At 52.6% G+C, this 22,483-nt stretch overlaps 1 protein-coding gene across 1 annotated transcript in view; it reads left to right on the top strand.

Moving 5' to 3' along the window:
• Nucleotides 1-22,483, top strand: part of LOC140408976 (zinc finger SWIM domain-containing protein 6-like) — a 282,372-nt gene that overhangs the window by 170,732 nt on the left and 89,157 nt on the right. The window contains 1 exon segment of the mRNA XM_072496972.1: nucleotides 18,836-18,986. Within this exon segment, the coding sequence (XP_072353073.1) occupies nucleotides 18,836-18,986 (151 nt within the window).

The following is a 22,483-nucleotide window of genomic DNA, read 5'->3' as shown; positions in this document are numbered from 1 at the left end:
GCATTCGGGAGCCAGCACGTGAGGGAGGCTGACAGCTGTCACTGCGCTGCATTCCAGATACAGGGACGAGGTGCAAGCAGGAGCACCACAATGAGAGTGAGGAAGAAATTGAATGATTTTCTTAATCCCCCAACGTTTTCCATGGCAGCCATCTCCAAGAGGGCTGCTGCAATGACAGGCCTCTACCTACACTTTGTTTTCTGGCTATTTCCCAATCTGGTGTAAAGCTGGAGCTGCTGGGTACACTCGCTATGTGCTTGCCTCCTGTGAGCTGGAGAGCAATGCACACACCAAGGGTCTCTGACACCTCCAGGAAAATGGCACCGAAAGTACACCTTAATTACCCAACCACCTCCCTTAATTGGCTTCCTGCCGCTGTGAGGTAGGGAGCCAACAGCCCTCTAATGCTGCCTCCAGTAAAAGTGTGTGGAGGTGTTAATATTGGGGCGTCGGCCTGAAGTGTTTCTCTGCTGCTTTTATAGCCCACTCAACTGAAGAGACACCGAAAAATCTAACATCTGGTCAGCAAAAAAAACTTCACAAATGTTCAAAAGCTGTTACTTTTAATCTTGATGTGGAGATGCCGGTGCTGGACTGGAGTGGGCACTGTAAGAAGTCTCACAACAGGTTAAAGTCTCTTCACCTGATGAAGGAGCAGCGCTCCAAAAGCTAGCGATTTCAAATAAACCTGTTGGACTTGAACCTGGTGTTGTGAGACTTTTTACTTTTAATCTTGTGTCCACCGTGCATCCTGTTGGACCACTCAACTGTTGGAAGCAGTCCCTATCTGTCCTGTCCCATCCTTTCATAATTCCAAAAGCTTCTTGTATCATTCTGTAATCTCTATATTTAATTTTTTAAAAACTTCTCGAGTCTCTCTTTATATGTTGATTGTCTTCATATCCGGCAACATCCTGGTGAATCTGTACGGAACCATCTTTAAAACTTGCACAACACTGTACACTATTCGAACTGCAGGTTTCATTAAGGTTTAACAGGAGCTCATTAGTTATGGCTTACCTTTTATATTCTGTACCTCAGGAGATAAAGCCTACAATTTTATTAACGTTTCAATGCCCTTATCCCCCAGGTGTACAGCCTTTAATATTCTGTTGGCCCCTTCAAGTTGCACTGTTCTTACACAGCACCTAGTCTACTTAAATTGACAAACTACTTTTTTTTTTCGAACCAAAATGCTTCATTTCATACTTATTTCAACTTCCAACTTCTTTTAAAAAAAATATATTTTATTAAAGTTTTCAAACACAATTTTTTCCCTTACAAATCAACAAAAATGGTAGCATGATACCTGCTATATAACATTGTTTAAATAATATAGTAAACTAACCAAATACCACAAAGTAATGCACCCCCCACCCCCTCTCCCCATCTAGAACACAAACACCCCCCCCCCCCCCCCCCCCAACCCCTGGGCTGCTGCTGCTGGCTATCTATCTTCCCCCTAACGTTCCGCTAGATAGTCGAGGAACGGTTGCCATCGCCTGGTGAACCCTTGAGCCGATCCTCTCAGCGCAAACTTCATCCGCTCCAGTTTTATGAACCCCGCCATATCGTTTATCCGGGTCTCCAGGCCGGGGGGTTTCGCTTCCTTCCACATGAGTAGGATCCTGCGCCGGGCTATTAGGGACGCAAAGGCCACAACATCGGCCTCTTTCGCCTCCTGCACTCCCGGCTCATCCGCTACTCCAAATATAGCTAACCCCCAGCCTGGCTTGACCCGGACCTTCACCACCTTCGAGATCACTCCCGTCACTCCCCTCCAATACCCCTCCAGTGCCGGACACGACCAAAACATGTGTGTGGTTCGCCGGGCTTCCCCCGCACCTCCCACACTTGTCCTCCACTCCGAAGAACCTGCTCAACCTTGCTCCAGTTATGTGTGCTCTATGCAGCACCTTAAATTGGATCAGGCTAAGCCTGGCACACGAGGAAGAGGAATTTACCCCGCTCAGGGCATCAGCCCACAAACCCTCCTCAATCTCCTCCCTGAGCTTTTCTTCCCATTTTCCCTTCAGTTCGTCCACCAGCTCCTCCCCCTCTTCTCTCATCTCCCGGTATATCTCGGACACTTTGCCCTCCCCGACAGCCCCCCCCCCTCCCCCCCCCCCCCCCCCCCCCCCTAAAGCACCCTGTCCTGGATCCCTTGTGTCGGGAGCAGCGGAAATTCCCTCACCAGTTGTCTTGTGAACGTTCTCACCTGCATATACTTAAAGGTATTTCCCAGGGGCAGCTCATACTTTTCCTCAAGCGCTCGCAAACGTCCCATCTATAAATAAGTCTCCCACTCTCCTGATTCCTGCCCGGTGCCAGCTCTGGAATCCTCCATCCAGCCTCCCTGGGGCAAACCTATGGTTGTTCCTGATCGGGGACCACACCGAGGCTCCCAGCACACCCCTCTGTCGCCTCCATTGCCCCCAGATACTTAATGTCGCCGCCACCACTGGGTTTGTGGTAAACTTTTTCGGGGAGAGTGTTAATGGCGCCGTCACCAGCGCCTTCAAGCTCGTCCCTTTGCAGGACTTCATCTCCAACATTTTCCACGCCGCTCCCTCTCCCTCTATCATCCATTTACGAATCATCGCCACGTTGGCGGCCCAATAGCAGTCGCCCAAATTCGGCAACGCCAGTCCCCCTCTGTCTCTGCTACGTTGTAGGAACCCCCTCCTTACCCTCGGGGCCTTCCCTGCCCACACGAAGGTCGTGATGCTCCTATCTATTTTTTTTAAAGAAGGCCTTAGTGATCAGTATAGGGAGACATTGGAACACAAATAGGAACCTCGGGAGGACCATCATCTTAATTGCCTGCACTCTGCCCGCCAGTGACAGCGGCTGCATGTCCCACCTTTTGAAATCCTCTTCCATTTGTTCCACCAGCTGTGTCAGATTGAGTCTGTGTAAGGTTCCCCAGCTCCTGGCTATCTGAATCCCCAGGTATCGGAAGTTTCTTTCCACTCTCCTTAGCGGTAGGCCATCTATCCCTCTACTCTGGTCCCCAGGGTGTATCACAAAAAGCTCACTCTTTCCCATGTTAAGCCTATATCCCGAGAAATCTCCAAACTCCCTCAATATCTGCATGACCTCTGTCATCCCCCCCCCCCCGCCCCACTGGATCCGTCACATACAGCAGTAGGTCATCCGCATAGAGTGACACTCGGTGTTCCTCTCCCCCTCTAACCACCCCTCTCCATTTTCTGGAGTCTCTCAGCGCTATGGCCAATGGTTCAATTGCCAGCACGAACAGTAATGGGGACAGCGGGCATCCCTGTCTTGTTCCCCTGTGTAGTCGAAAATACTCCGACCTTTACCGATTTGTGACCACACTTGCCGTTGGGGCCCCATAAAGGAGTTTAACCCAGCTGACAAACCCCTCCCCGAACCCGAACCTCCTCAACACCTCCCATAGATACTCCCACTCCACCCTATCAAATGCCTTCTCTGCATCCATTGCCGCCACTATCTCTGCCTCCCCCTCTGCTGGGGGCATCATTAGCACCCCTAATAGCCGTCGCACGTTGACATTCAATTGTCTCCCCTTTACGAACCCTGTCTGGTCTTCGTGCACCACCCCCGGGACACAGTCCTCTATCCTCGTTGCCAGCACCTTTGCCAGCAACTTGGCGTCCACAATTAGCAATGTGATAGGCCTATAGGACCCGCACTGCAGCGGATCTTTATTTCGCTTCAAGATTAGTGATATCGTCGCCTTCCACATTGTCGGGAGTAGGGTTCCCCCCTTCTCTGGCCTCGTTAAAGGTTCTTACCAGCAGCGGGGTCAACAAGGCCACATATTTTCTATAGAATTCCACCGGGAACGCATCTGGTCCCGGGGCCTTCCCTGCCTGCATGTTCCCCAGCCCTTTGGTCACCTCGTCCACCCCAATTGGCGCCCCCAGGCCTGCCACCTCCTGCTCCTCCACCTTCAGGAACCTTAGTTGGTCCAGAAACTGCTGCATCACCTCTTTTCCCTCCAGGGGTTGGGACCTATATAGCCTCTCGTAAAAGGTCTTAAACACCACGTTTATCTTCCCTACTCTCCGCACCGTGGCTCCCGTTTCATCCCTAACTCCCCCTATCTCCTTCGCTGCTGTCCTCTTTCGCAGCTGGTGGGCCAACAGGCGACTCGCCTTTTCCCCATATTCATATCTCATCCCCTGTGCCTTCCTCCACTGTGCCTCTGCCCTCCCTGTGGTGAGCAGATCGAACTCCGTCTGGAGTCGTCACCTCTCCCTGTATAGTCCTTCATCCGGGGCCTCCGCATATTTTTTTTCTACCCTCAAAATCTCCCCCAGTAGTCTTTCCCTTTCTTTGGCCTCTGTTTTCCCCTTGTGAGCCCTGATGGAGATCAACTCTCCCCTGACCACCGCTTTTAGTGCTTCCCACACTACTCCTACTCGGACCTCCCCGTCGTCGTTGGCCTCCAGGTATCTTTTGATACATCCCCGCACCCTTCCGCAGTCTCCCTCATCCGCCAAAAGTCCCACATCCAGTTGCCAGAGTGGACGCTGCTCTCTCTCCTCTCCTAGTTCCAGGTCCACCCAGTGTGGGGCATGATCTGAAACAGCTATGGCTGAGTACTCAGTTCCTTCCACCCTCGAAATCAGTGACCTTCCCAAAACAAAGAAATCTATCCGGGAGTATACCTTATGGACATGGGAGAAAAAGGAGAACTCTTTTGCCATCGGCCTAACAAATCGCCACGGATCCACTCTCCCCATTTGGTCCATAAACCCCCTAAGCACCTTGGCCGCTGCCGGCCTTCTTCCGGTTCTAGATCTATCTAACCCTGGGTCCAGCACGGTGTTGAAGTCTCCCCCCCCCCCCCCCCCTTCAGGTGCGTCCCCTGAAGCATGGCCACGTCTGCCTTCAGTCCTTTTAAGTGCGCGAACACTCAGGCCCTCTTAAACCCCCTCCCCTGTCGACTAGCCATCACACTCTCTGGGCCAGTCCCACGTCCCGGTTCCGCGCACCCACCCGTCCCCCAGGCAGCGCATTCCCGCCCCGACCACCTTTTCTTTTACCTTCTCGATCTCCGCAGCAGCAACCCAGTTACACCCCCCCCCCCCCCCCCCCCCGCTAGACCTCCATATAGCAAGGTTACTCCCCCATATTGCTTCCGAAAGTCAGCTGACTTCAACTGACCCCGGCTTCTCCCGCTCTCTCCTTGACCACCCCCCCCCCCGTGTGAGGAACTCCCATCCACCTTGCACCTATCTTCCCGCCATCATCTTTTTAAAAAATATATATTTTATTCAAGATTTTTGGTCAAACATAACAGTACGTAGTGTTTCTTTTACACAACAATAAAGCAATATAAATAACAGTGGCCAGTTTTAAACAAGTAAATAAATAATATATAAACAAAAACAAAACTGAATGGCAACTGCCTTGTCCAAAATAACTACTCTCCAAAAATACAATCCAACAATCCAATATACAATTACCTATAACAACTACCTATACATATTATACATTACAATAACATCTCTGAGAGTCCGTTCGATTCCTCCCCCCATCCCCCCTGGGTTGCTGCTGTTGTCCACTTCTTTTCCATTCCCTCTATCTTTCTGTGAGGTAATTGACGAACGGTTGCCACCGCCTGGTGAACCCCTGAGCCGAACCCCTTAACACTAACTTAATCCGTTCTAACTTTATAAACCCTGCCATGTCGTTTATCCAGGTCTCCACACCCGGGGGGTTTGGCTTCCTTCCACATTAACAATATCCTGTGCCGGGCTACTAGGGACGCAAAGGCCAAAACATCAGCCTCTTTCGCCTCCTGCATTCCCGGCTCTTGTGCAACCCCAAATATAGCCAACCCCCAGCTTGGTTCGACCCGGACCCCCACCACCTTCGAAAGCACCTTTCCCACCCCAACCCAGAACCCCTGTAGTGCCGGGCATGACCAGAACATGTGGGTGTGATTCGCTGGGCCTCTCGAGCATCTCGCACACCTATCCTCTACCCAAAAAATTTACTAAGCCATGCTCCAGTCATATGCGCCCTGTGTAACACCTTAAATTGTATCAGGCTTAGCCTGGCACACGAGGACGATGAGTTTACCCTACGTAGGGCATCAGCCCACAGCCCCTCCTCAATCTCCTCCCCCAGTTCTTCTTCCCATTTCCCTTTCAGCTCATCTACCATGATCTCCCCCTCGTCCCTCATTTCCCTGTATATGTCTGACACCTTACCATCCCCCACCCATGTCTCTGAGATCACTCTATCCTGCACCTCCTGCGTCGGGAGCTGCGGGAATTCCCTCACCTGTTGCCTCGCAAAAGCCCTCAATTGCATGTACCGAATTGCATTCCCTTGGGGCAACCCATATTTTTCCGTCAGCGCTCCCAGACTCGCAAACGTCCCGTCTACAAACAGATCTCTCAGTTGTACTACCCCAGCTCTTTGCCATGCTCCAAATCCCCCATCCATTCTCCCCGGAACGAACCTATGATTATTTCTTATCGGGGACCGCACCGAAGCTCCTGCCCTTCCCCTATGCCGTCTCCACTGCCCCCAATTTTTCAATGTAGCCACCACCACCGGGCTTGTGGTGTATTTCTTTGGTGAGAACGGCAACGGTGCCGTCACCATTGCTTGTAGGCTAGTCCCCCTGCAGGACGCCCTCTCCATTCTCTTCCACGCCGCTCCCTCCCCTTCTCCTATCCACTTACACACCATTGAAACATTGGCGGCCCAGTAGTACTCACTTAGGCTCGGTAGTGCCAGCCCCCCTCTGTCCCTACTACACTGCAAGAATCCCCTCCTCACTCTCAGGGTCTTCCCAGCCCACACAAAACTCATAATACTCTTCTCGATTCTTTTGAAAAAAACCTTCATGATCACCACCGGGAGGCACTGAAATACAAAGAGGAATCTCGGGAGGACCACCATTTTAACCGCCTGCACCCTCCCTGCCAATGACAGGGACACCATGTCCCATCTCTTAAAGTCCTCCTCCATCTGTTCCACCAACCGCGTTAAATTAAGCCTGTGTAATGTACCCCAATTCTTGGCTATCTGGATCCCCAAGTACCGGAAGTCCCTTGTTACCTTCCTCAACGGTAAATCCTCTATCTCTCTGCTCTGCTCCCCTGGATGCACCACCAACAACTCACTTTTCCCCATGTTCAGTTTATACCCTGAAAAATCCCCAAACTCCCAAAGTATCCGCATTATCTCTGGCATCCCCTCCGCCGGGTCCGCCACATATAGCAACAAATCATCCGCATACAGAGATACCCGGTGTTCTTCTCCCCCCTGAGTACTCCCCTCCACTTCCTGGAACCCCTCAATGCTATGGCCAGGGGTTCAATCGCCAGTGCAAACAATAACGGGGACAGAGGACATCCCTGCCTCGTCCCTCTATGGAGCCGAAAATAGTCAGACCCCCGTCCATTCGTGACCACGCTCGCCATCGGGGCCCTATACAGCAACTGTACCCACCTGATATACCCATCCCCAAAACCAAATCTCCTCAGCACCTCCCACAAATAATCCCACTCCACTCTATCAAATGCTTTCTCGGCATCCATCGCCACCACTATCTCCGCTTCCCCCTCTGGTGGGGGCATCATCATTACCCCTAGCAGCCTCCGTATATTTGTATTCAGCTGTCTCCCCTTCACAAACCCAGTTTGGTCCTCATGAACCACCCCCGGAACACAATCCTCTATCCTCATTGCCATTACCTTGGCCAGAATCTTAGCGTCCACATTCAGGAGGGAAATGGGCCTGTGGGACCCGCATTGCAGCGGGTCTTTTTCCTTCTTTAGGAGGAGTGATATCGTTGCCTCTGACATAGTCGGGGGCAGCTGCCCCCTTTCCCTCGCCTCATTAAAGGTTCTCATCAGTAGCGGGGCCAGCAAGTCCATATATTTCCTATAGAATTCAACTGGGAATCCGTCTGGTCCCGGGGCCTTCCCCGCCTGCATGCTCCCAATCCCTTTCACCACTTCTTCCGTCTCAATCTGTGCTCCCAGTCCCACCCTCTCCTGCTCCTCCACCTTAGGAAATTCCAGCTGATCCAGAAAGCACATCAGTCTCTCCTTCCCATCCGGGGGCTGAGCTTCATATAATCTTTCGTAAAATGTCTTGAACACTCCATTCACTCTCTCTGCTCCCTGCTCCATCTCTCCCTCCTCCTCTCTCACCCCCCCCCCCCCCCCCATCTCCCTCGCTGCTCCCCTTTTCCTCAGTTGGTGGGCCAGCAACCTGCTCGCCTTCTCCCCGTATTCGTACTGTACACCCTGTGCCTTCCTCCATTGTGCCTCTGCATTACCCGTAGTCAACAAGTCAAATTCTACATGTAGCCTTTGCCTTTCCCTGTACAGTCCCTCCTCCGGTGCCTCCACATATTGTCTGTCCACCCTCAGAAGTTCTTTCAACAACCGCTCCCTTTCCCTACACTCCTGCTTTCCTTTATGTGCCCTAATAGATATCAGCTCCCCTCTAACCACTGCCTTCAGCGCCTCCCAGACCACTCGCACCTGTACCTCCCCATTATCATTGAGTTCCAAGTACCTTTCAATACACTCCCTCACCCTTAAACACACCCCCTCATCTGCCAATAATCCCATGTCCATTCTCCAGGGTGGACGCTGTTGTTTTTCTTCCCCTATCTCCAGGTCCACCCAATGTGGAGCATGGTCCGAAATGGCTATAGCCGTGTACTCCGTCCCCGTCACCTTTGGGATCAGTGCCCTTCCCAAAACAAAAAAATCTATTCGTGAATAAACTTTGTGGACATAGGAGAAAAACGAAAACTCCTTACTCCTAGGTCTACTAAATCTCCAGGGGTCTACTCCTCCCATCTGCTCCATAAAGTCCTTAAGCACCCTAGCTGCAGCCGGCCTCCTTCCGGTCCTGGACCTCGATCTGTCCAGCCCTGGGTCCAGCACCGTATTAAAATCTCCACCCATTACCAACTTCCCCACTTCTAGGTCCGGGATTCGTCCTAGCATACGCCTCATAAAGTTGGCATCATCCCAGTTCGGGGCATACACGTTCACTAAAACCACCGCCTCCCCTTACAATTTGCCACTCACCATCACGTATCTGCCCCCACTATCCGCCACTATAGTCTTTGCCTCAAACATTACCCGCTTCCCCACTAGTATGGCCACCCCCCTGTTTTTTGCGTCTAGCCCCGAATGAAACACCCGCCCCACCCATCCTTTGCGTAGTCTGACCTGGTCTATCAGCTTCAGATGCGTCTCCTGAAGCATAACCACATCTGCCTTAAGTTTCTTTAGGTGTGCGAGTACCCGTGCCGTCTTAATCGGCCCGTTCAGCCCTCTCACATTCCACGTTGGGGGGCTCTTTACCCCCCCCCCCTTGACGACTAGCCATCTCCTTTTTCAATCCAGCTCCCCACCCGGTTCCCACGTAGCCGTATCTCCCCCAAGCGGCGCCCCCCCCCCCCCCCCCCCCGACACCCCCCCCCCGACACCCCCCCCCGCTAGATCCCAGACTAGCGTAATTGCACCCCCCCATGTTGCTCCCAGAAGTCAGCAAACTCTGGCCGACCTCGGCTTCCCCCCGTGACCTCGGCTCACACTGTGCGAGGCTTCCTGCTTCCCTGTTCCCACCGTGATTACCATAGCGCGGGAACAAAGCCTGCGCTTCCCTTTTGGCCCCGCCCCCAATGGCCGGCGCCCTCAGCTCCTCATCCTCCCTCCCCCACGACATGTTGAAGAGAGAAAAGTTACAGGGTCGCAGGATTAACAACTTGGGAAGTCATCTCTTCCCTCTTTTCCCCCCCTTCATCCCACATATTCACCCCCCCACTTTGTCCCAAACGTTCTTTTTATGGCCCGCCCACTCCAGTTTCTCCTCGACAATAAACGTCCACGCCTCATCTGCCGTTTCGAAGTAGTGGTGTTTCCCTTGATGTGTAACCCACAGTCTTGCCGGTTGCAGCATTCCAAATTTAATCTTCCGTTTGTGCAGCACCGCCTTGGCCCGATTAAAGCTTGCCCTCCTTCTCGCCACCTCCGCACTTCAATCTTGATATACGCGGATCACCGCGTTCTCCCACCTACTGCTCCGAGTTTTCTTTGCCCATCTGAGGACCATCTCTCTGTCCTTCTATCAGAGAAATCTCACCACTATGGCTCGAGGAATTTCTCTAGCCCTCTGTCTTCGCGCCATAACTCGATAGGCTCCCTCCACCTCCAGCGGACCCGTCGGGGCCTCCGATCCCATTAACGAGTGCAGCATCGTGCTCACATGTGCCCCGATGTCCACCCCTTCTACACCTTCGGGAAGACCAAGAATCCTTAAATTCTTCCTCCTCGCATTATTCTCCAGCACCTCCAGCCTTTCCACACACCTTTTGTGTTGTGCCTCGTGCATCTCCGTTTTCACCACCAGGCCTTGTATGTCGTCCTCATTCTCAGCAGCCTTTGCCTTCACGACCCGAAGCTCCTGTTCCTGGGTCTTTTGCTCCTCCTTTAGCCCCTCAATCGCTTGTAATATCGGGGCCAACAGCTCCTTCTTCATCTCCTTTTTAAGTTCTTCCACGCAACGCCGCAGGAACTCTTGTTGGTCAGGGCCCCATATTAAACTGCCTCCTTCCGACGCCATCTTGCTTTGTGCCTGCCTTCCTGGCCGCTGCTCTAGAGGATCCACCGCAATCCGGCCACTTTCCCCTCTTTTTTTTCCATCCGTGTCCCGGGGGGATTCCCTTCTGGATTCCAGCACAGTGTTTTTTGCCGTTAGAATTGCCGTTGGGGCTCCTATCAAGAGCCCAAAGGTCCGTTCCACCGGGAGCTGCCGAAACGTGCGACCTAGCTGGTCATCGCTGCACCCGGAAGTCCCGCCATCATCTTTCTGATGTGGGAACAAGAAAAAGAAACCTTGTGTTCTCTAGAGCCGCCCCGCCCCTCGTGGCGCAGCTCCCTCTGCCGCCCCACTCCCATTCCCCATCCCCCGCCTGAGTCTCTTCTTCTCCCCCCCCCCCCCCCCCACCGGCGCCCACATTTCTCAATGTCCCCCCCCCCTCCCCAATTTACATTTCTATATACACCAGCATTGTCGTTTCCCCTCCAACATCAGTCCCTCAGTTCTGATCCAGTTTCTCGTTTTTAATGAAGGTCCATGCTTCTTCCGCCGTTTCGAAGTAGTAATGCCTCTCCTGGTGCGTGACCCACCGTCGCGCCGGCTGCAACATCCCGAACTTCACTTTCTTCTTGTGCAGCACCTCCTTGGCTCGATTGAAGCTCGCCCTCCTTCTCGCCACCTCCGCACTCCAATCCTGATACACTCGTGCCACCGCATTCTCCCATCTACTACTCCGTACCTTCCTGGCCCATCTCAGAACCGCCTCTCTATCATTGAAGCGGTGAAATCGCACGATCATCGCCCTAGGTGGTTCTCCCACCTTTGGTCTCCTCGCAGGGACCCGATGGGCCCCTTCCACTTCCAAGGGGCCCGAGGGGGCCTCAGCTCCCATTAGCGAGCGTAGCATCGTACTCTCGTAAGCCCCGCCGTCAGCTCCTTCCACTCCTTCGGGGAGACCCAGGATCCGGAGGTTCTTTCTCCGTGATCTGTTTTCCAGGACTTCAATCCATTCGGTGCACTTCTTATGGAGCGCCTCGTGCGTCTACATTTTGACCGCTAGTCCCAGGATCTCGTCCTCGTTGTCAGTCACCTTCTGCTCCACCACACGGAGCTCTATCTCCTGGGTCTTTTGTGTGTCCTTAAGCCCCTCAATTGCTTGTAGCATCGGGGCCAGCACCTCCTTTTTTAGCAGCTCCACACACAGTCTTAAAAATTCATCCTGGTCCGGTCCCCATGTCGCCTGGGCTCCCTCCACCGCCATCTTGCTCCTTTCTTCCTTCTGCCACTGCCCTCGAGGATTCTTCGAGATCTGGCCGCCGCCGCCGATATTTTTATTTTTCGCTGGGGGGGGGACTCCCTGTTGTCTCACCCCACACCGGGTTTTGTCACGAGAAAATTCCCCGTTGGGGCTCTTAAAAGAGCCCGAAGGTCGGTTCGAGCTGGAGCCGCCGAAACGTGCGGTTTAGCTGGTCATCGCCGCAACCGGAAGTCCTTCAACTTCCAACTTCAACGTTCAATTTCAACTGCCACCTTTTTAGCTCCCATTTCATCGAAGTCCCTTTGCAATTCCTTTTGGTCTTACAACTGGACTGCGCCTCCTCTTCTCTTCTAACATTATCTACACATTTTGACAAAACCTCCTCCAGGATTGTATCCAAATCATTGATCTGTGTATTGAACATGAGTGAATTCAAAGGAATACCAGCGCCACTTGCAACCTCTCTCTTGAAAGAAGCTGTCATCAACTCCTTTATTTCTCTTAATCAAGTTTTAAGCCAGTTTTCTCTCCTCCCTTAACACCATAACCACGTAACCTTCTCTAGTAATCTCCCATGTGCTACCCTGTCAAAGGTTTTCCTGACGTTTGTGCACACTATTTCCACCACATTGTTCCCCTGACTTATCGTGGGCGAGATTCTCCGACCCCCCCCGCCAGGTCGGAGAATCGCCGGGGGCTGGCGTGAATCCCGCCCCCGCTGGTTGCCGAAGTCTCCGGCACTGGATATTCGGCGGGGCGGGAATCGCAGTGCGCCGGTTGGCGGCCCCCCCCCCACCCCCGTTCGATTCTCCGGCCCGGATGGGCCGAAGTCCCGCTGCTAAAATGCCTGTCCCGCCGGCGTAAATTAAACCACCTACCTTGCGGGCGGGACAAGGCGGCTCGGGCGGGCTCCGGGGTCCTGGGGGGGGGTGCGGGGTGATCTGGCCCCGGGGGGTGCCCCCACGGTGGCCTGGCCCGCGATCGGGGCCCACCGATCCGCGGGCGGGCCTGTGTCGTGGGGGCACTCTTTCCCTTCCGCCTCCGCCACGGTCTCCACCATGGCGGAGGCAGAAGAGACTCCCTCAAATGCGCGTGCGCGGGAATGCCGTCAGCGGCCGCTGACGCTCCCGCGCATGCGCCGCCCTGAGATGTCATTTCTGCGCCAGCTGGCGGGGCACCAAAGGCCTTTTCCGCCAGCTGGCGGTGCGGAAATTCGTCCGGCGCTGACCTAGCCCCACAAGGTTGGGGCTCGGCCCCCAAAGATGCGGCGGATTCCGCACCTTTGGGGCGGCGCGATGCCCGTCTGATTTGCGCCGTTTTGGGCGACAGTCGGCGGACATCGCACCCTTTCCGGAGAATTTCGCCCCATATCACTTTTAAAACAATATATTTATTCAAATTTTTCAACACATATTTTCAACAAACCCCCCCCCCCAAACAAAAAGAAAGAAACAAGAACACAACAATCAGAAATTATACATTGGATTTCCCCCATATACAATAACCCCCCCCATATAACATTTAAAAACACATCGGGAAAGACCCCCCCCCCCCCACCTTCACCCAAACAACCCCCCCCCCCCCCTAAACCTTGGGCAGCTGCTGCTGCTGACCACCTCCTAACGCTTCGCGAGATAGTCTAGGAACGGTCGCCACCGCCTGGAGAACCCCTGCACAGACCCTCGCAGGGCAAACTTTATCCTCTCCAGCTTGATGAACCCTGCCATGTCATTGATCCAAGTTTCCAAACTAGGGAGCTTCACATCTTTCCGTAGTAGCAAAATCCTCCGCCGGGCTACCAGCTACCAGGGAGGGATGCAATGGCCAGAATACCGGCCTCTTTAGCCTCCTGCACTCCCGGCTGCCAATCCCCAGCTCGGCATGACCCGGGCGTTCACCACCTTGGACATAGTCCTCGCAAAACCCATCCAGCGCTGGGCATGACCAGAACATATGGACATGATTTGCTGGGCCCCCGAGCACCTCCCACATCTGTCCTCCACCCCAAAGAACCTACTCGACCTCGCCCCTGTCATATGCGCTCTGTGAGTAACTTTGAACTGTATTAGGCTGAGGCTGGCGCAAGAGGAGGAAGAATTAACCCTACTCAGGGCATCGGCCCACAGACCCTCATCTATCTCCTCCCCAAGCTCCTCCTCCCACTTGCCCTTTCACTACTCCACCGAGGCCTCCTCCTCTTCCTTCAGCTCCTGGAAAATCGCCGAAACCTTGCCTTCTCCAACCCATACACCCGAAGTCATCCTGTCCTGAATCCCACGTGCCGGAAGCAGCAGGAATTCCCTCACCTGCCGCCTCAAAAACGCCCTCACTTGCATGTACCTGAAAGTGTTTCCTGGGGTTAGCCCAAACTTCTCCTCCAGCGCCCCAGCTCGCAAACGTCCCATTGATGAACAGGTGCCCCATTCTTCTAATCCCTGCCCGATGCCAGCTCCAAAACCCCCCCCCCCCCCCCCATCCATCCTTCCCGGGACGAAGCGATGATTCTCCCGAATCGGGGACCAAACAGAGGCTCCCACCTCGCCCCTGTGTCGCCTCCACTGCCCCCCGATCTTCAGCGTCGCCGCCACCACCAGACTCGTGGTGTACCTTGTCGGCGAGAGCGGCAGTGGTGCCGTCACCAGCGCCCTCAGACTCTTGCCCACATAGGACGCCATCTCTAGCCTCTTCCACGCCGCCCCCTCTTCCTCCATTACCCACTTACGTATCATTGCTACATTGGCTGCCCAATAATAGCTACACAAATTAGGCAGCGCCAGCCCCCCTCCCCCCGGCCCTGCTACACTCCAAAAACACCCTCTTCATCCTCGGGGTCTTATTCGCTCACACAAATCCCATGATGCTCCTTCTTACCCATTTAAAAAAGGCCTTGGGGATCATAATGGGAAGGCACTGGAACACAAAGAGAAACCTTGGGAGGACCGTCACTTTAACCGACTGCACCCTACCCGCCAGTGAGAGTGGCAGCATATCCCATCTTTTAAAATCCTCCTCCATCTGCTCCACCAACCGCGTCAAATTGAGCTTGTGTAAGGCCCCCCAACTCCTAGCTACTTGGATCCCAAGGTACCGAAAGCTCCTTTCCGTCCTCTTCAGCGGTAGCTCGTCTATCCCCCTTCCTGGTCCCCTGAATGCACCACAAAGAGCTCACTCTTCCCTACAATGAGTTTATATCCCGAAAAGTCCCCAAACTCCCTAAGGATCCACATGACCTCCGCCATCCCCTCCATTGGATCTGCCACATACAACAACAGGTCATCGGCATACAATGACACCCGGTCCCCCCCCGGATCCCCTCCATTTCCTGGACTCCCTCAGTGCCATGGCCTACGGCACAATTGCCAACGCAAACAACAAGGTACAGTCCTGGTGCAGCTGAAAGTACTCCGACCTCCGCCGGTTCGTAGCCACACTCGCCACTGGGGCTCTATATAGCAGCCTGACCCAACTGATGAACGCCTCCCCGAACCCAAACCTCCGCAACACTTCCCAAAGATACTCCCACTCCACCCGATCAAAGGCCTTCTCCGCGTCCATAGCTGCCACTACCTCCGCTTCCCCCTCCACCGAGGGCATCATAATCACATTGAGGAGCCTCCGCACATTTGTGTTTAGCTGCCTACCCTTCACAAATCCCGTCTGGTCCTCTTGAATCCCCCCCGGGACACAGTCCTCAATTCTCGTAGCCAGCACCTTCGCCAGCAACTTAGCGTCAACATTGAGGAGCGAGATCGGTCTATACGACCCACATTGCAATGGATCCTTGTCCCGCTTCAAGATCAAAGAAATTAGCGCCCTGGACATTGTCGGGGGCAAGGACCCCCCTCCCTCGCCTTATTAAAAGTCCTCACTAGCAACGGGCCCAGCAGGTCCATGTATTTCCTGTAGAATTCAACCGGGAACCCATCCGGCCTCGGGGCCTTCCCCGCCTGCATGCTCTCCAATCCTATTAAGCAGCTCTTTCAGCCCCATCGGCCCCCCCCAAAACCAGCCACCTCCACCTCCTCCACCCTCGGGAACCTCAGCTGATCTAGGAATCGTCGCATCCCCTCCTCCCCCGCTGGGGGCTCAGACCTGTACAGATCCCCATGGAAGTCCCTAAATACCTTGTTTATTCTCACCGCACTCGGCACTGTATTCCCCCCCCTCTATCCTTAACTCCACCAATCTCCCTCGCTGCCTCCCTCTTACGAAGCTGATGTGCCAGCATCCGACTCGCCTTCTCCCCATACTCATACGCCGCCCCCTGCGCTTTCCTCCACTGTGCATCTGCTTTCCCCGTGGTCAACAGGTTGAATTCCGTCTGGAGGTTCCGTCGCTCCCTAAGTAGCCCCTCCTCTGGGGCCTCTGCGTACTTCCTGTCTAGGATCTCCCCCACCAACCTCTCCCTCTCCCTCCCCTCTCTCTTCTCCCTGTGGGCCATAATGGAGATTAGCTCTCCCCTGGCCACCGCCTTCAACGCCTCCCAGACTACCCCCACCTGCACCTCCCCGTTGTCGTTGGCCTCCAAATATCTTTCAATACACCCACCCGCACACCCCCTCATCCACCAACAGTCCCACATCGAGCGTTGGTCCCTCTCCTGCCCCAACTCCAGCTCCACCCAATGCGGGGCGTGGTCCGAGATGGCTATGGCCGAATATTCCGTTCCCTCCACTTTCGGGATTAGCGCCCTACTCAAAATGAAAAAAATTTATCCGCGAGTAGGCTCTATGGAAGTAGGAAAAGAAGGAAAATTCCCTGGCCAGTGGCCTGGCAAACCTCCATGGAGCCACTCCCCCCACCTGGTCCATAAATCCCCTGAGCACCTTGGCCGCAGCCGGCCTCATAGCCGTCCTGGACCTTGAACGGTCCAGTGCTTGGTCCAGCACCGTGTTGAAGTCCCCGTCCGTGTCCGTCCCCCCCCCAGCACCGTGTTGAAGTCCCCGTCCGTCCGTCCGTGCCCACCCCCCACCCCCCCCCCCCCCCCCCCCCCCCCACACCCCCCGGCAACATTATCAAGCTTCCTACCTCCAGATCCGGAATCCGACCCAGCATGCGTTTCATAAATTCGGCATCATCCCAATTCGGGGCATATACATTCACCAGTACCACACGCATCCCCTGCAACCTACCACTCACCATCACATATCGACCTCCATTATCCACTACAATATTCAGTGCCTTGAACGACACCCGCTTCCCCACCAGTATTGCAACCCCTCTGTTCTTCGCTGGATGAAAGACCTGCCCTACCCATCCCCTTCTCAGCCTAACCTGATCTGCCACCTTCAGATGTGTCTCCTGGAGCATAACCACGTCTGCCTTCAGTCCCTTTAAGTGCGCGAACACCTGGGCCCTCTTGATCGGCCCATTCAGGCCCCTCACATTCCAAGTTATGAGCCGGATCAGGGGGCTACTCACGCCCCCCTCTGCCGACTAGCCATCTCCTTTTCTAGGCCAGCCACATGCCCGCGCCTCCAGCACCCTCCAGACCCCCGCCCTGACTACCTCTCCTACTTCCAGCTCCCTTTTGGCCAATGCAGCAGCAACCCAGTCACCCCCCCCCCCCCCCCCGGGACTGGATCCTCATCTAGCCATTTTGCTCCCTCCATGACACTCCCGTAAGTCAGCTGACCCCGGCCTCTGACTTATCATATCTGATGTTTTCTCAAATCTTTTTGAAAAATCGTCCTCTTGAAACCCCTGCTGATGGGTCTACTTTCTCGCTATGTAAATACGTGATCATGTCACCCTAAATTAAAGACTCCTATTTTTTTTTTCTTCCAATGGTGGATGTTAAGCTCACTGGCCTATAAGCACCTGGATTAGTTAAGTGTCCCTTTTTAAACACTTGTACTATGTTGACCACTCCCAGCTCCCTGGCGGATAACCACTGTCATTGGAATCCAGATATATAAATTCTCCGCAATTTTCTCCCTCTACCCCTCCAGTATCATAATTCATCTAAAATTTTCTGTTCATCATAATTGCTCATCTCACTTTCAACGTTTTCACATTCCACTTTCTGGCAGGGATCAGTGGCCAGTGATTGGGCGACATAGTAGTGAGCACTGCTGCCTCAAAGCGCCAGGGACCCAGATTTGATTCCGGCCTTGGGTGACGCTTTCTCCCCGTGTCTGCGTGGGTCTCCTCCAGGTACTCCAGTTTCCTTCCACAGTCCAAAGATGTGGAGGTTGGGTGGATTGGCCATGCTAAATTGCCCCTTGGTGTCCAAAGATGTGCAGGTTAGGTGGGGTTTTGAGGATAGGGCGGGGGGGGGGGGCTGCTAGTTAGGGCCAGTGCAGACTAAATGGACCGAATAGCTTCCTCCTGCACTGTAGGGATTCTATGCATTGAAAGTCCGAAACGGAGGAATGTTTAGCTGGCTGACTCCTCCTTTTACTTCCTCCACTATCCTTTAAGCAGGTACCCAAAAATGTACGCACAGTAGTTCGGATGTTCTTGTAAATTGTCATATTTCTCCTGATAAATTACAAGCAGCCGTTTCTATTACCATAAGTTTTTGGCCTCGCCAGATTTTTTTTTAAATGCATAGGACGATTGCTTGCCATCTGATGATCTTGGCAATTAATAACCCAAATTAGAAGAAAGAATATTTAGGCGGGAAAGCATCCATGGCTCAGCATTACACCAATAGTGACAGTGCCGAGGCAAAACTGAGAGAAGCCATTGTTATGTAAGTGACCAATATTATTGAAGAAATAACTGGTCAAGGATCACATTTTGCTTTGGCACTCATTTGGAATGATTTTGGCCACCAAAACAATATTGGATGAGGAAATTGATGTTGGTAGACGTTTTTGCATTCTTGATTGAAACTACTGAGCCGATCCCAGCAGCTCATGCAGAAGAGTGTCTCTGTGGGGAGACAAGAACCTCAAAGCATGTTCAACAAATGCATACTTTGGAAGAGAATAAATAAATGGTCCATATGACGTCTGCAGCTCCTGCTTTAATAAATTATCTGTTTGGCAGGTGCGGGAGATGTTGAAGATGAGAGATTCAAACGGTGCTCGGATGTTAACATTAATTACAGAACAGTTTATGGCTGACCCCCGTCTTTCTCTGTGGAGGCAACAAGGAACGGCAATGACTGACAAGTATAGACAGCTCTGGGATGAACTGGGTAAATAAGAGTTGTGCGAAAGGAAAGTTGTTATTTAAATTGTAAGAGGGATTGTGTTGTGGAGGCATGGGTTTTGTAACCATTGTATTTTCTGCCATGTTGGGAAACCTGTTAAAATATCGTAATAGTTCAAATTTAGGTCTGCGAAATGTGGAAGTCTTTATTCTGTCTCTTAAGAAATTAGATGGCATGAAGCTTTCCATAAACCCCTAATTTACTTGGGTTCGAGGAATCTTTGTGTCTATTGCCCACAAAGTGGACTGTGAAGTCTGAATGCTGTCTGTAAAGGGAAATGGTGACACTGCAAAATGCTTGTTTTTGCACTTGTGCTATTCTTTGTGTGTGTGTGTGTGTGTGTGTGTGTGTGTGGCGGGGGGCGTGCGGGGAGAGAAATCTGGCTACTTGCATTCAAATATTTTCAGCTGAAATGACTGTGATCCTCAAGGGGTTAAATGTGCAAGCTTTGTTTAAACATGGATAACTTTGAAACTTTTTTTCTATCTTTTTATTGTTGGAAAGCATTGCACAGTGGTGTTTGCTGTGACTGTTGGAAAAGCGGCGACCTGGAATTATGGGTTTTTATGAGAAAAAAGCGCACTCATTTGTTATATTGCAAATTAAAAGTGTCACTTTTTATATAGAGATGGATCAGCCTTCAACAAAAGCTCCCAGGAGGATTTGAAAATACTGTTTGAAAATGCTTGAAATTTGAAGTACAAACAGAAAGTTGTTTCAGCTGTTGGCCTGCCCTCATAAAGATGTTCAGGAACTTGGGAGCTCCATCGGGTCTGAACTGCGATCATAATCTAGGGTGCCTTTTTGTTTGCAGCCTTTTAAAATGCGTGTTCTAATGCAACAGGTATCATTTACAAAAGAATTGAAGCCGCCTGGTAGTCATGTTCCTGCTTCACACATGTTGGTGAACCTCATTTTGGAGTTGGTTAATCTCAATTTGATGATGAACCTCATTTCTGAGCGGGTTAATCTCAATTTGAGGTGGAGTTGAGGAGCCGAGATGAGAGTACAGTGCACGCTGACCAGAATGATTCCCGGATATGAAAAGGATTACAGTGTGAGGACGGGTTCATAAGCTTGATTTATCTTTCCTTGAGTGGTTAAGGGGTCATCTAATTGAGGTGTTTAAAATGACTAAGGGATGAGATTGGGAATACGTGGTGGCGAAATCGGGAACAACGGGTTGGAATCTTGAATTTTGATCTGGGTCATTTCAGAATGACATGGGGAAGCACTTCTTCACCAAACCATTAATGGAAACCTGAAACTGTCTTCCCGAAAAGGTTATGGTTATCGGCGGGTCAATTGAAATCTTCGACACTGAGATCAATAGTTTTTGTTCGGTAAGGATATCAAGGAAAATGGATTAAATGGAGAAGGTCAGCCTGGATCCAGTTGAATGGTGGAACAGGCTTGAGGGCCTAATAACCTGCTCCTGTTCTTGTGTTCCTAGCTAATAGCAGACGGAAGGAAGAAGCCCTTACTTGTGTTGACCTAACTTTGCACTTCTTCCCCTCCCAGCTGATATACTAAAATAGTGAGCTTGGATGAGGTAAAATGAGGATTCAAGTAGTTACCTTCCACTGAAGTACCAGTTCATTAAAACTATTTTAAAATAAAAAGTAACTGCTGTAATGTGAAGTAACCAATTCCTTTGTTAATCCCCAAGTTATTTGATGTTTCACAGTTCAAATGTGATTATCTCCAGTTGGAGCTTTCAGGTTTTATTGCAGCTCCTTGTACATTTTTCCAATTTCCAGCAGGATTCTCTGTTGGCTGTCGCCAAAATCGCGAAATACCATTGGGTGGAGAATAGGTTCCGGTGTTAAAATCGCGAGGGTTGCCGATTTGACGCCAAATCGCTATTCTCCGCCACTTCAACAGCGGCATCAATGCAGTCCAGAATGCACGTACTGTAGACACTGTTTGCATATCATTAGTGGGCCTGACCTGGTATTCTCCGTGATGCTCCGTCTCCGATGGGCCGTGTTCCCGATGGCGTGGTTTACATGTACTTTTAAAAATCATGAAAACGAGCGGATAGAGGCCGCTTCTTGCAGGAGCACTAGCTTAACAGCCCTGGTCACGGCGCCTCTGCCACTTCCGCCGGCACGGTACTCCAGCAGCCTGATAGTGATGGCGGCTTTTCGGATCTGGGGCCAGTGGAGGAGGCATGTAGGGGAGGTAAGAGCATCGATGTGGACCCCAATCTGCGGCAACTAACGATTTGCCCCGGGGAACATGGGCAGGGGGTATCGACTGTGGAGGAGGGTGGGGATTGTGAGGATGGGGGATCTGTTCCTGGAAGGGAGCTTTCCGAGCATGAGGGCGCTGGAGGAGAAGTTTGGGCTGGCGAGAGGGAACGACTTTAGATACTTGCAGGTGAGGGATTTTGTACGCAGACTAGTGCCGTCCTTCCCACGTCTCCCGCCGAAGGGGAGGCAGGACAGGGTAGTTTCTCGGGGAGAGGTGGGAGAGGGTAGAGTTTCAGACGTCTCCAAGGAACTAATGGGAGCTGAGGATACGCAGACCGAGGACCTGAAGCGTAAATGGGAGGAGGAGCTCGGGGGGGGGGGGGGGAGGAAAGAGAGAGAGAGAAAGAGACGGTATTTGGGCAGAAGCCCTGAGCAGAGTAAACACGACCGCAACATGCGCCAGGCTCTGCCTGATCCAGTGTAAGGTCGTGCACCTGGCCCACATAACGGTGGCCCGGATGAGCAGATTCTTCGGGCTGGAGGACTAGTGTGCTAGATGCGCCGGAGGGTCGGCTAACCATGGATACATGTTCCGGTTGTGCCCTAAACTCGGGTTAACTGGCAGGGATTTGCAGATGTCACATCCCGGGTATTGAAAACTGGGGTGGTAATGAGCCCGCAGGTGGCAATCTTTCAGGTTTCGGAGGATCCGGGAGTCCAGGAAGAGAGGAAGGCCGACGTTCTGGCCTTTGCTTCCCTGGTAGCCCGGCGACGAATACGGTTAGCATGGAGGGACTCAAAGCCTCGAGGCCTGAGGTATGGCTATCGGACATGGCACGCTTTCTTGGCCTAGAGAAAGTCAAGTTCGCCTTGAGGTTTGCTACTAGGGTTCGCCCGAAGGTGGCAGCCATTCATTGACTTCTTCGCAGAGGAGTAAGCGTCAGCTGGGGGGGGGGGGGGGGGGGGTGGGGGGGTGGCGGCAAGAGTAGAGTAGAATAGGGGGATATTGAGGCAGGTCCGTGCGTGAACAGAGCCGTGGTTTGCACTATGTTTAATTTGTAATTTGTGTCTTAACTTTTTTTTTGTACTGTACAATGTCACTTTTTCTGTATGCCTAAAATACCTCAATCAAATCGTTTGTTTAAAAAAAACCTCATGAAAACGGCCTTGTGGCTGCTGCGGGAAAGTGACCAACGTCGCCATTGTTTGCTGACAGTTGTTTGGCTGGCCGGGGGTATTGGCGGGGGATGGCCAGGAGGTGGGCTGTGCGGTCAGGGTGGACGGACA

This window comes from Scyliorhinus torazame, chromosome 3, assembly GCF_047496885.1.
Source record: "Scyliorhinus torazame isolate Kashiwa2021f chromosome 3, sScyTor2.1, whole genome shotgun sequence".
NCBI classification, from domain to species: domain Eukaryota; kingdom Metazoa; phylum Chordata; class Chondrichthyes; order Carcharhiniformes; family Scyliorhinidae; genus Scyliorhinus; species Scyliorhinus torazame.
This window is presented reverse-complemented; position numbering and strand designations above follow the sequence as displayed.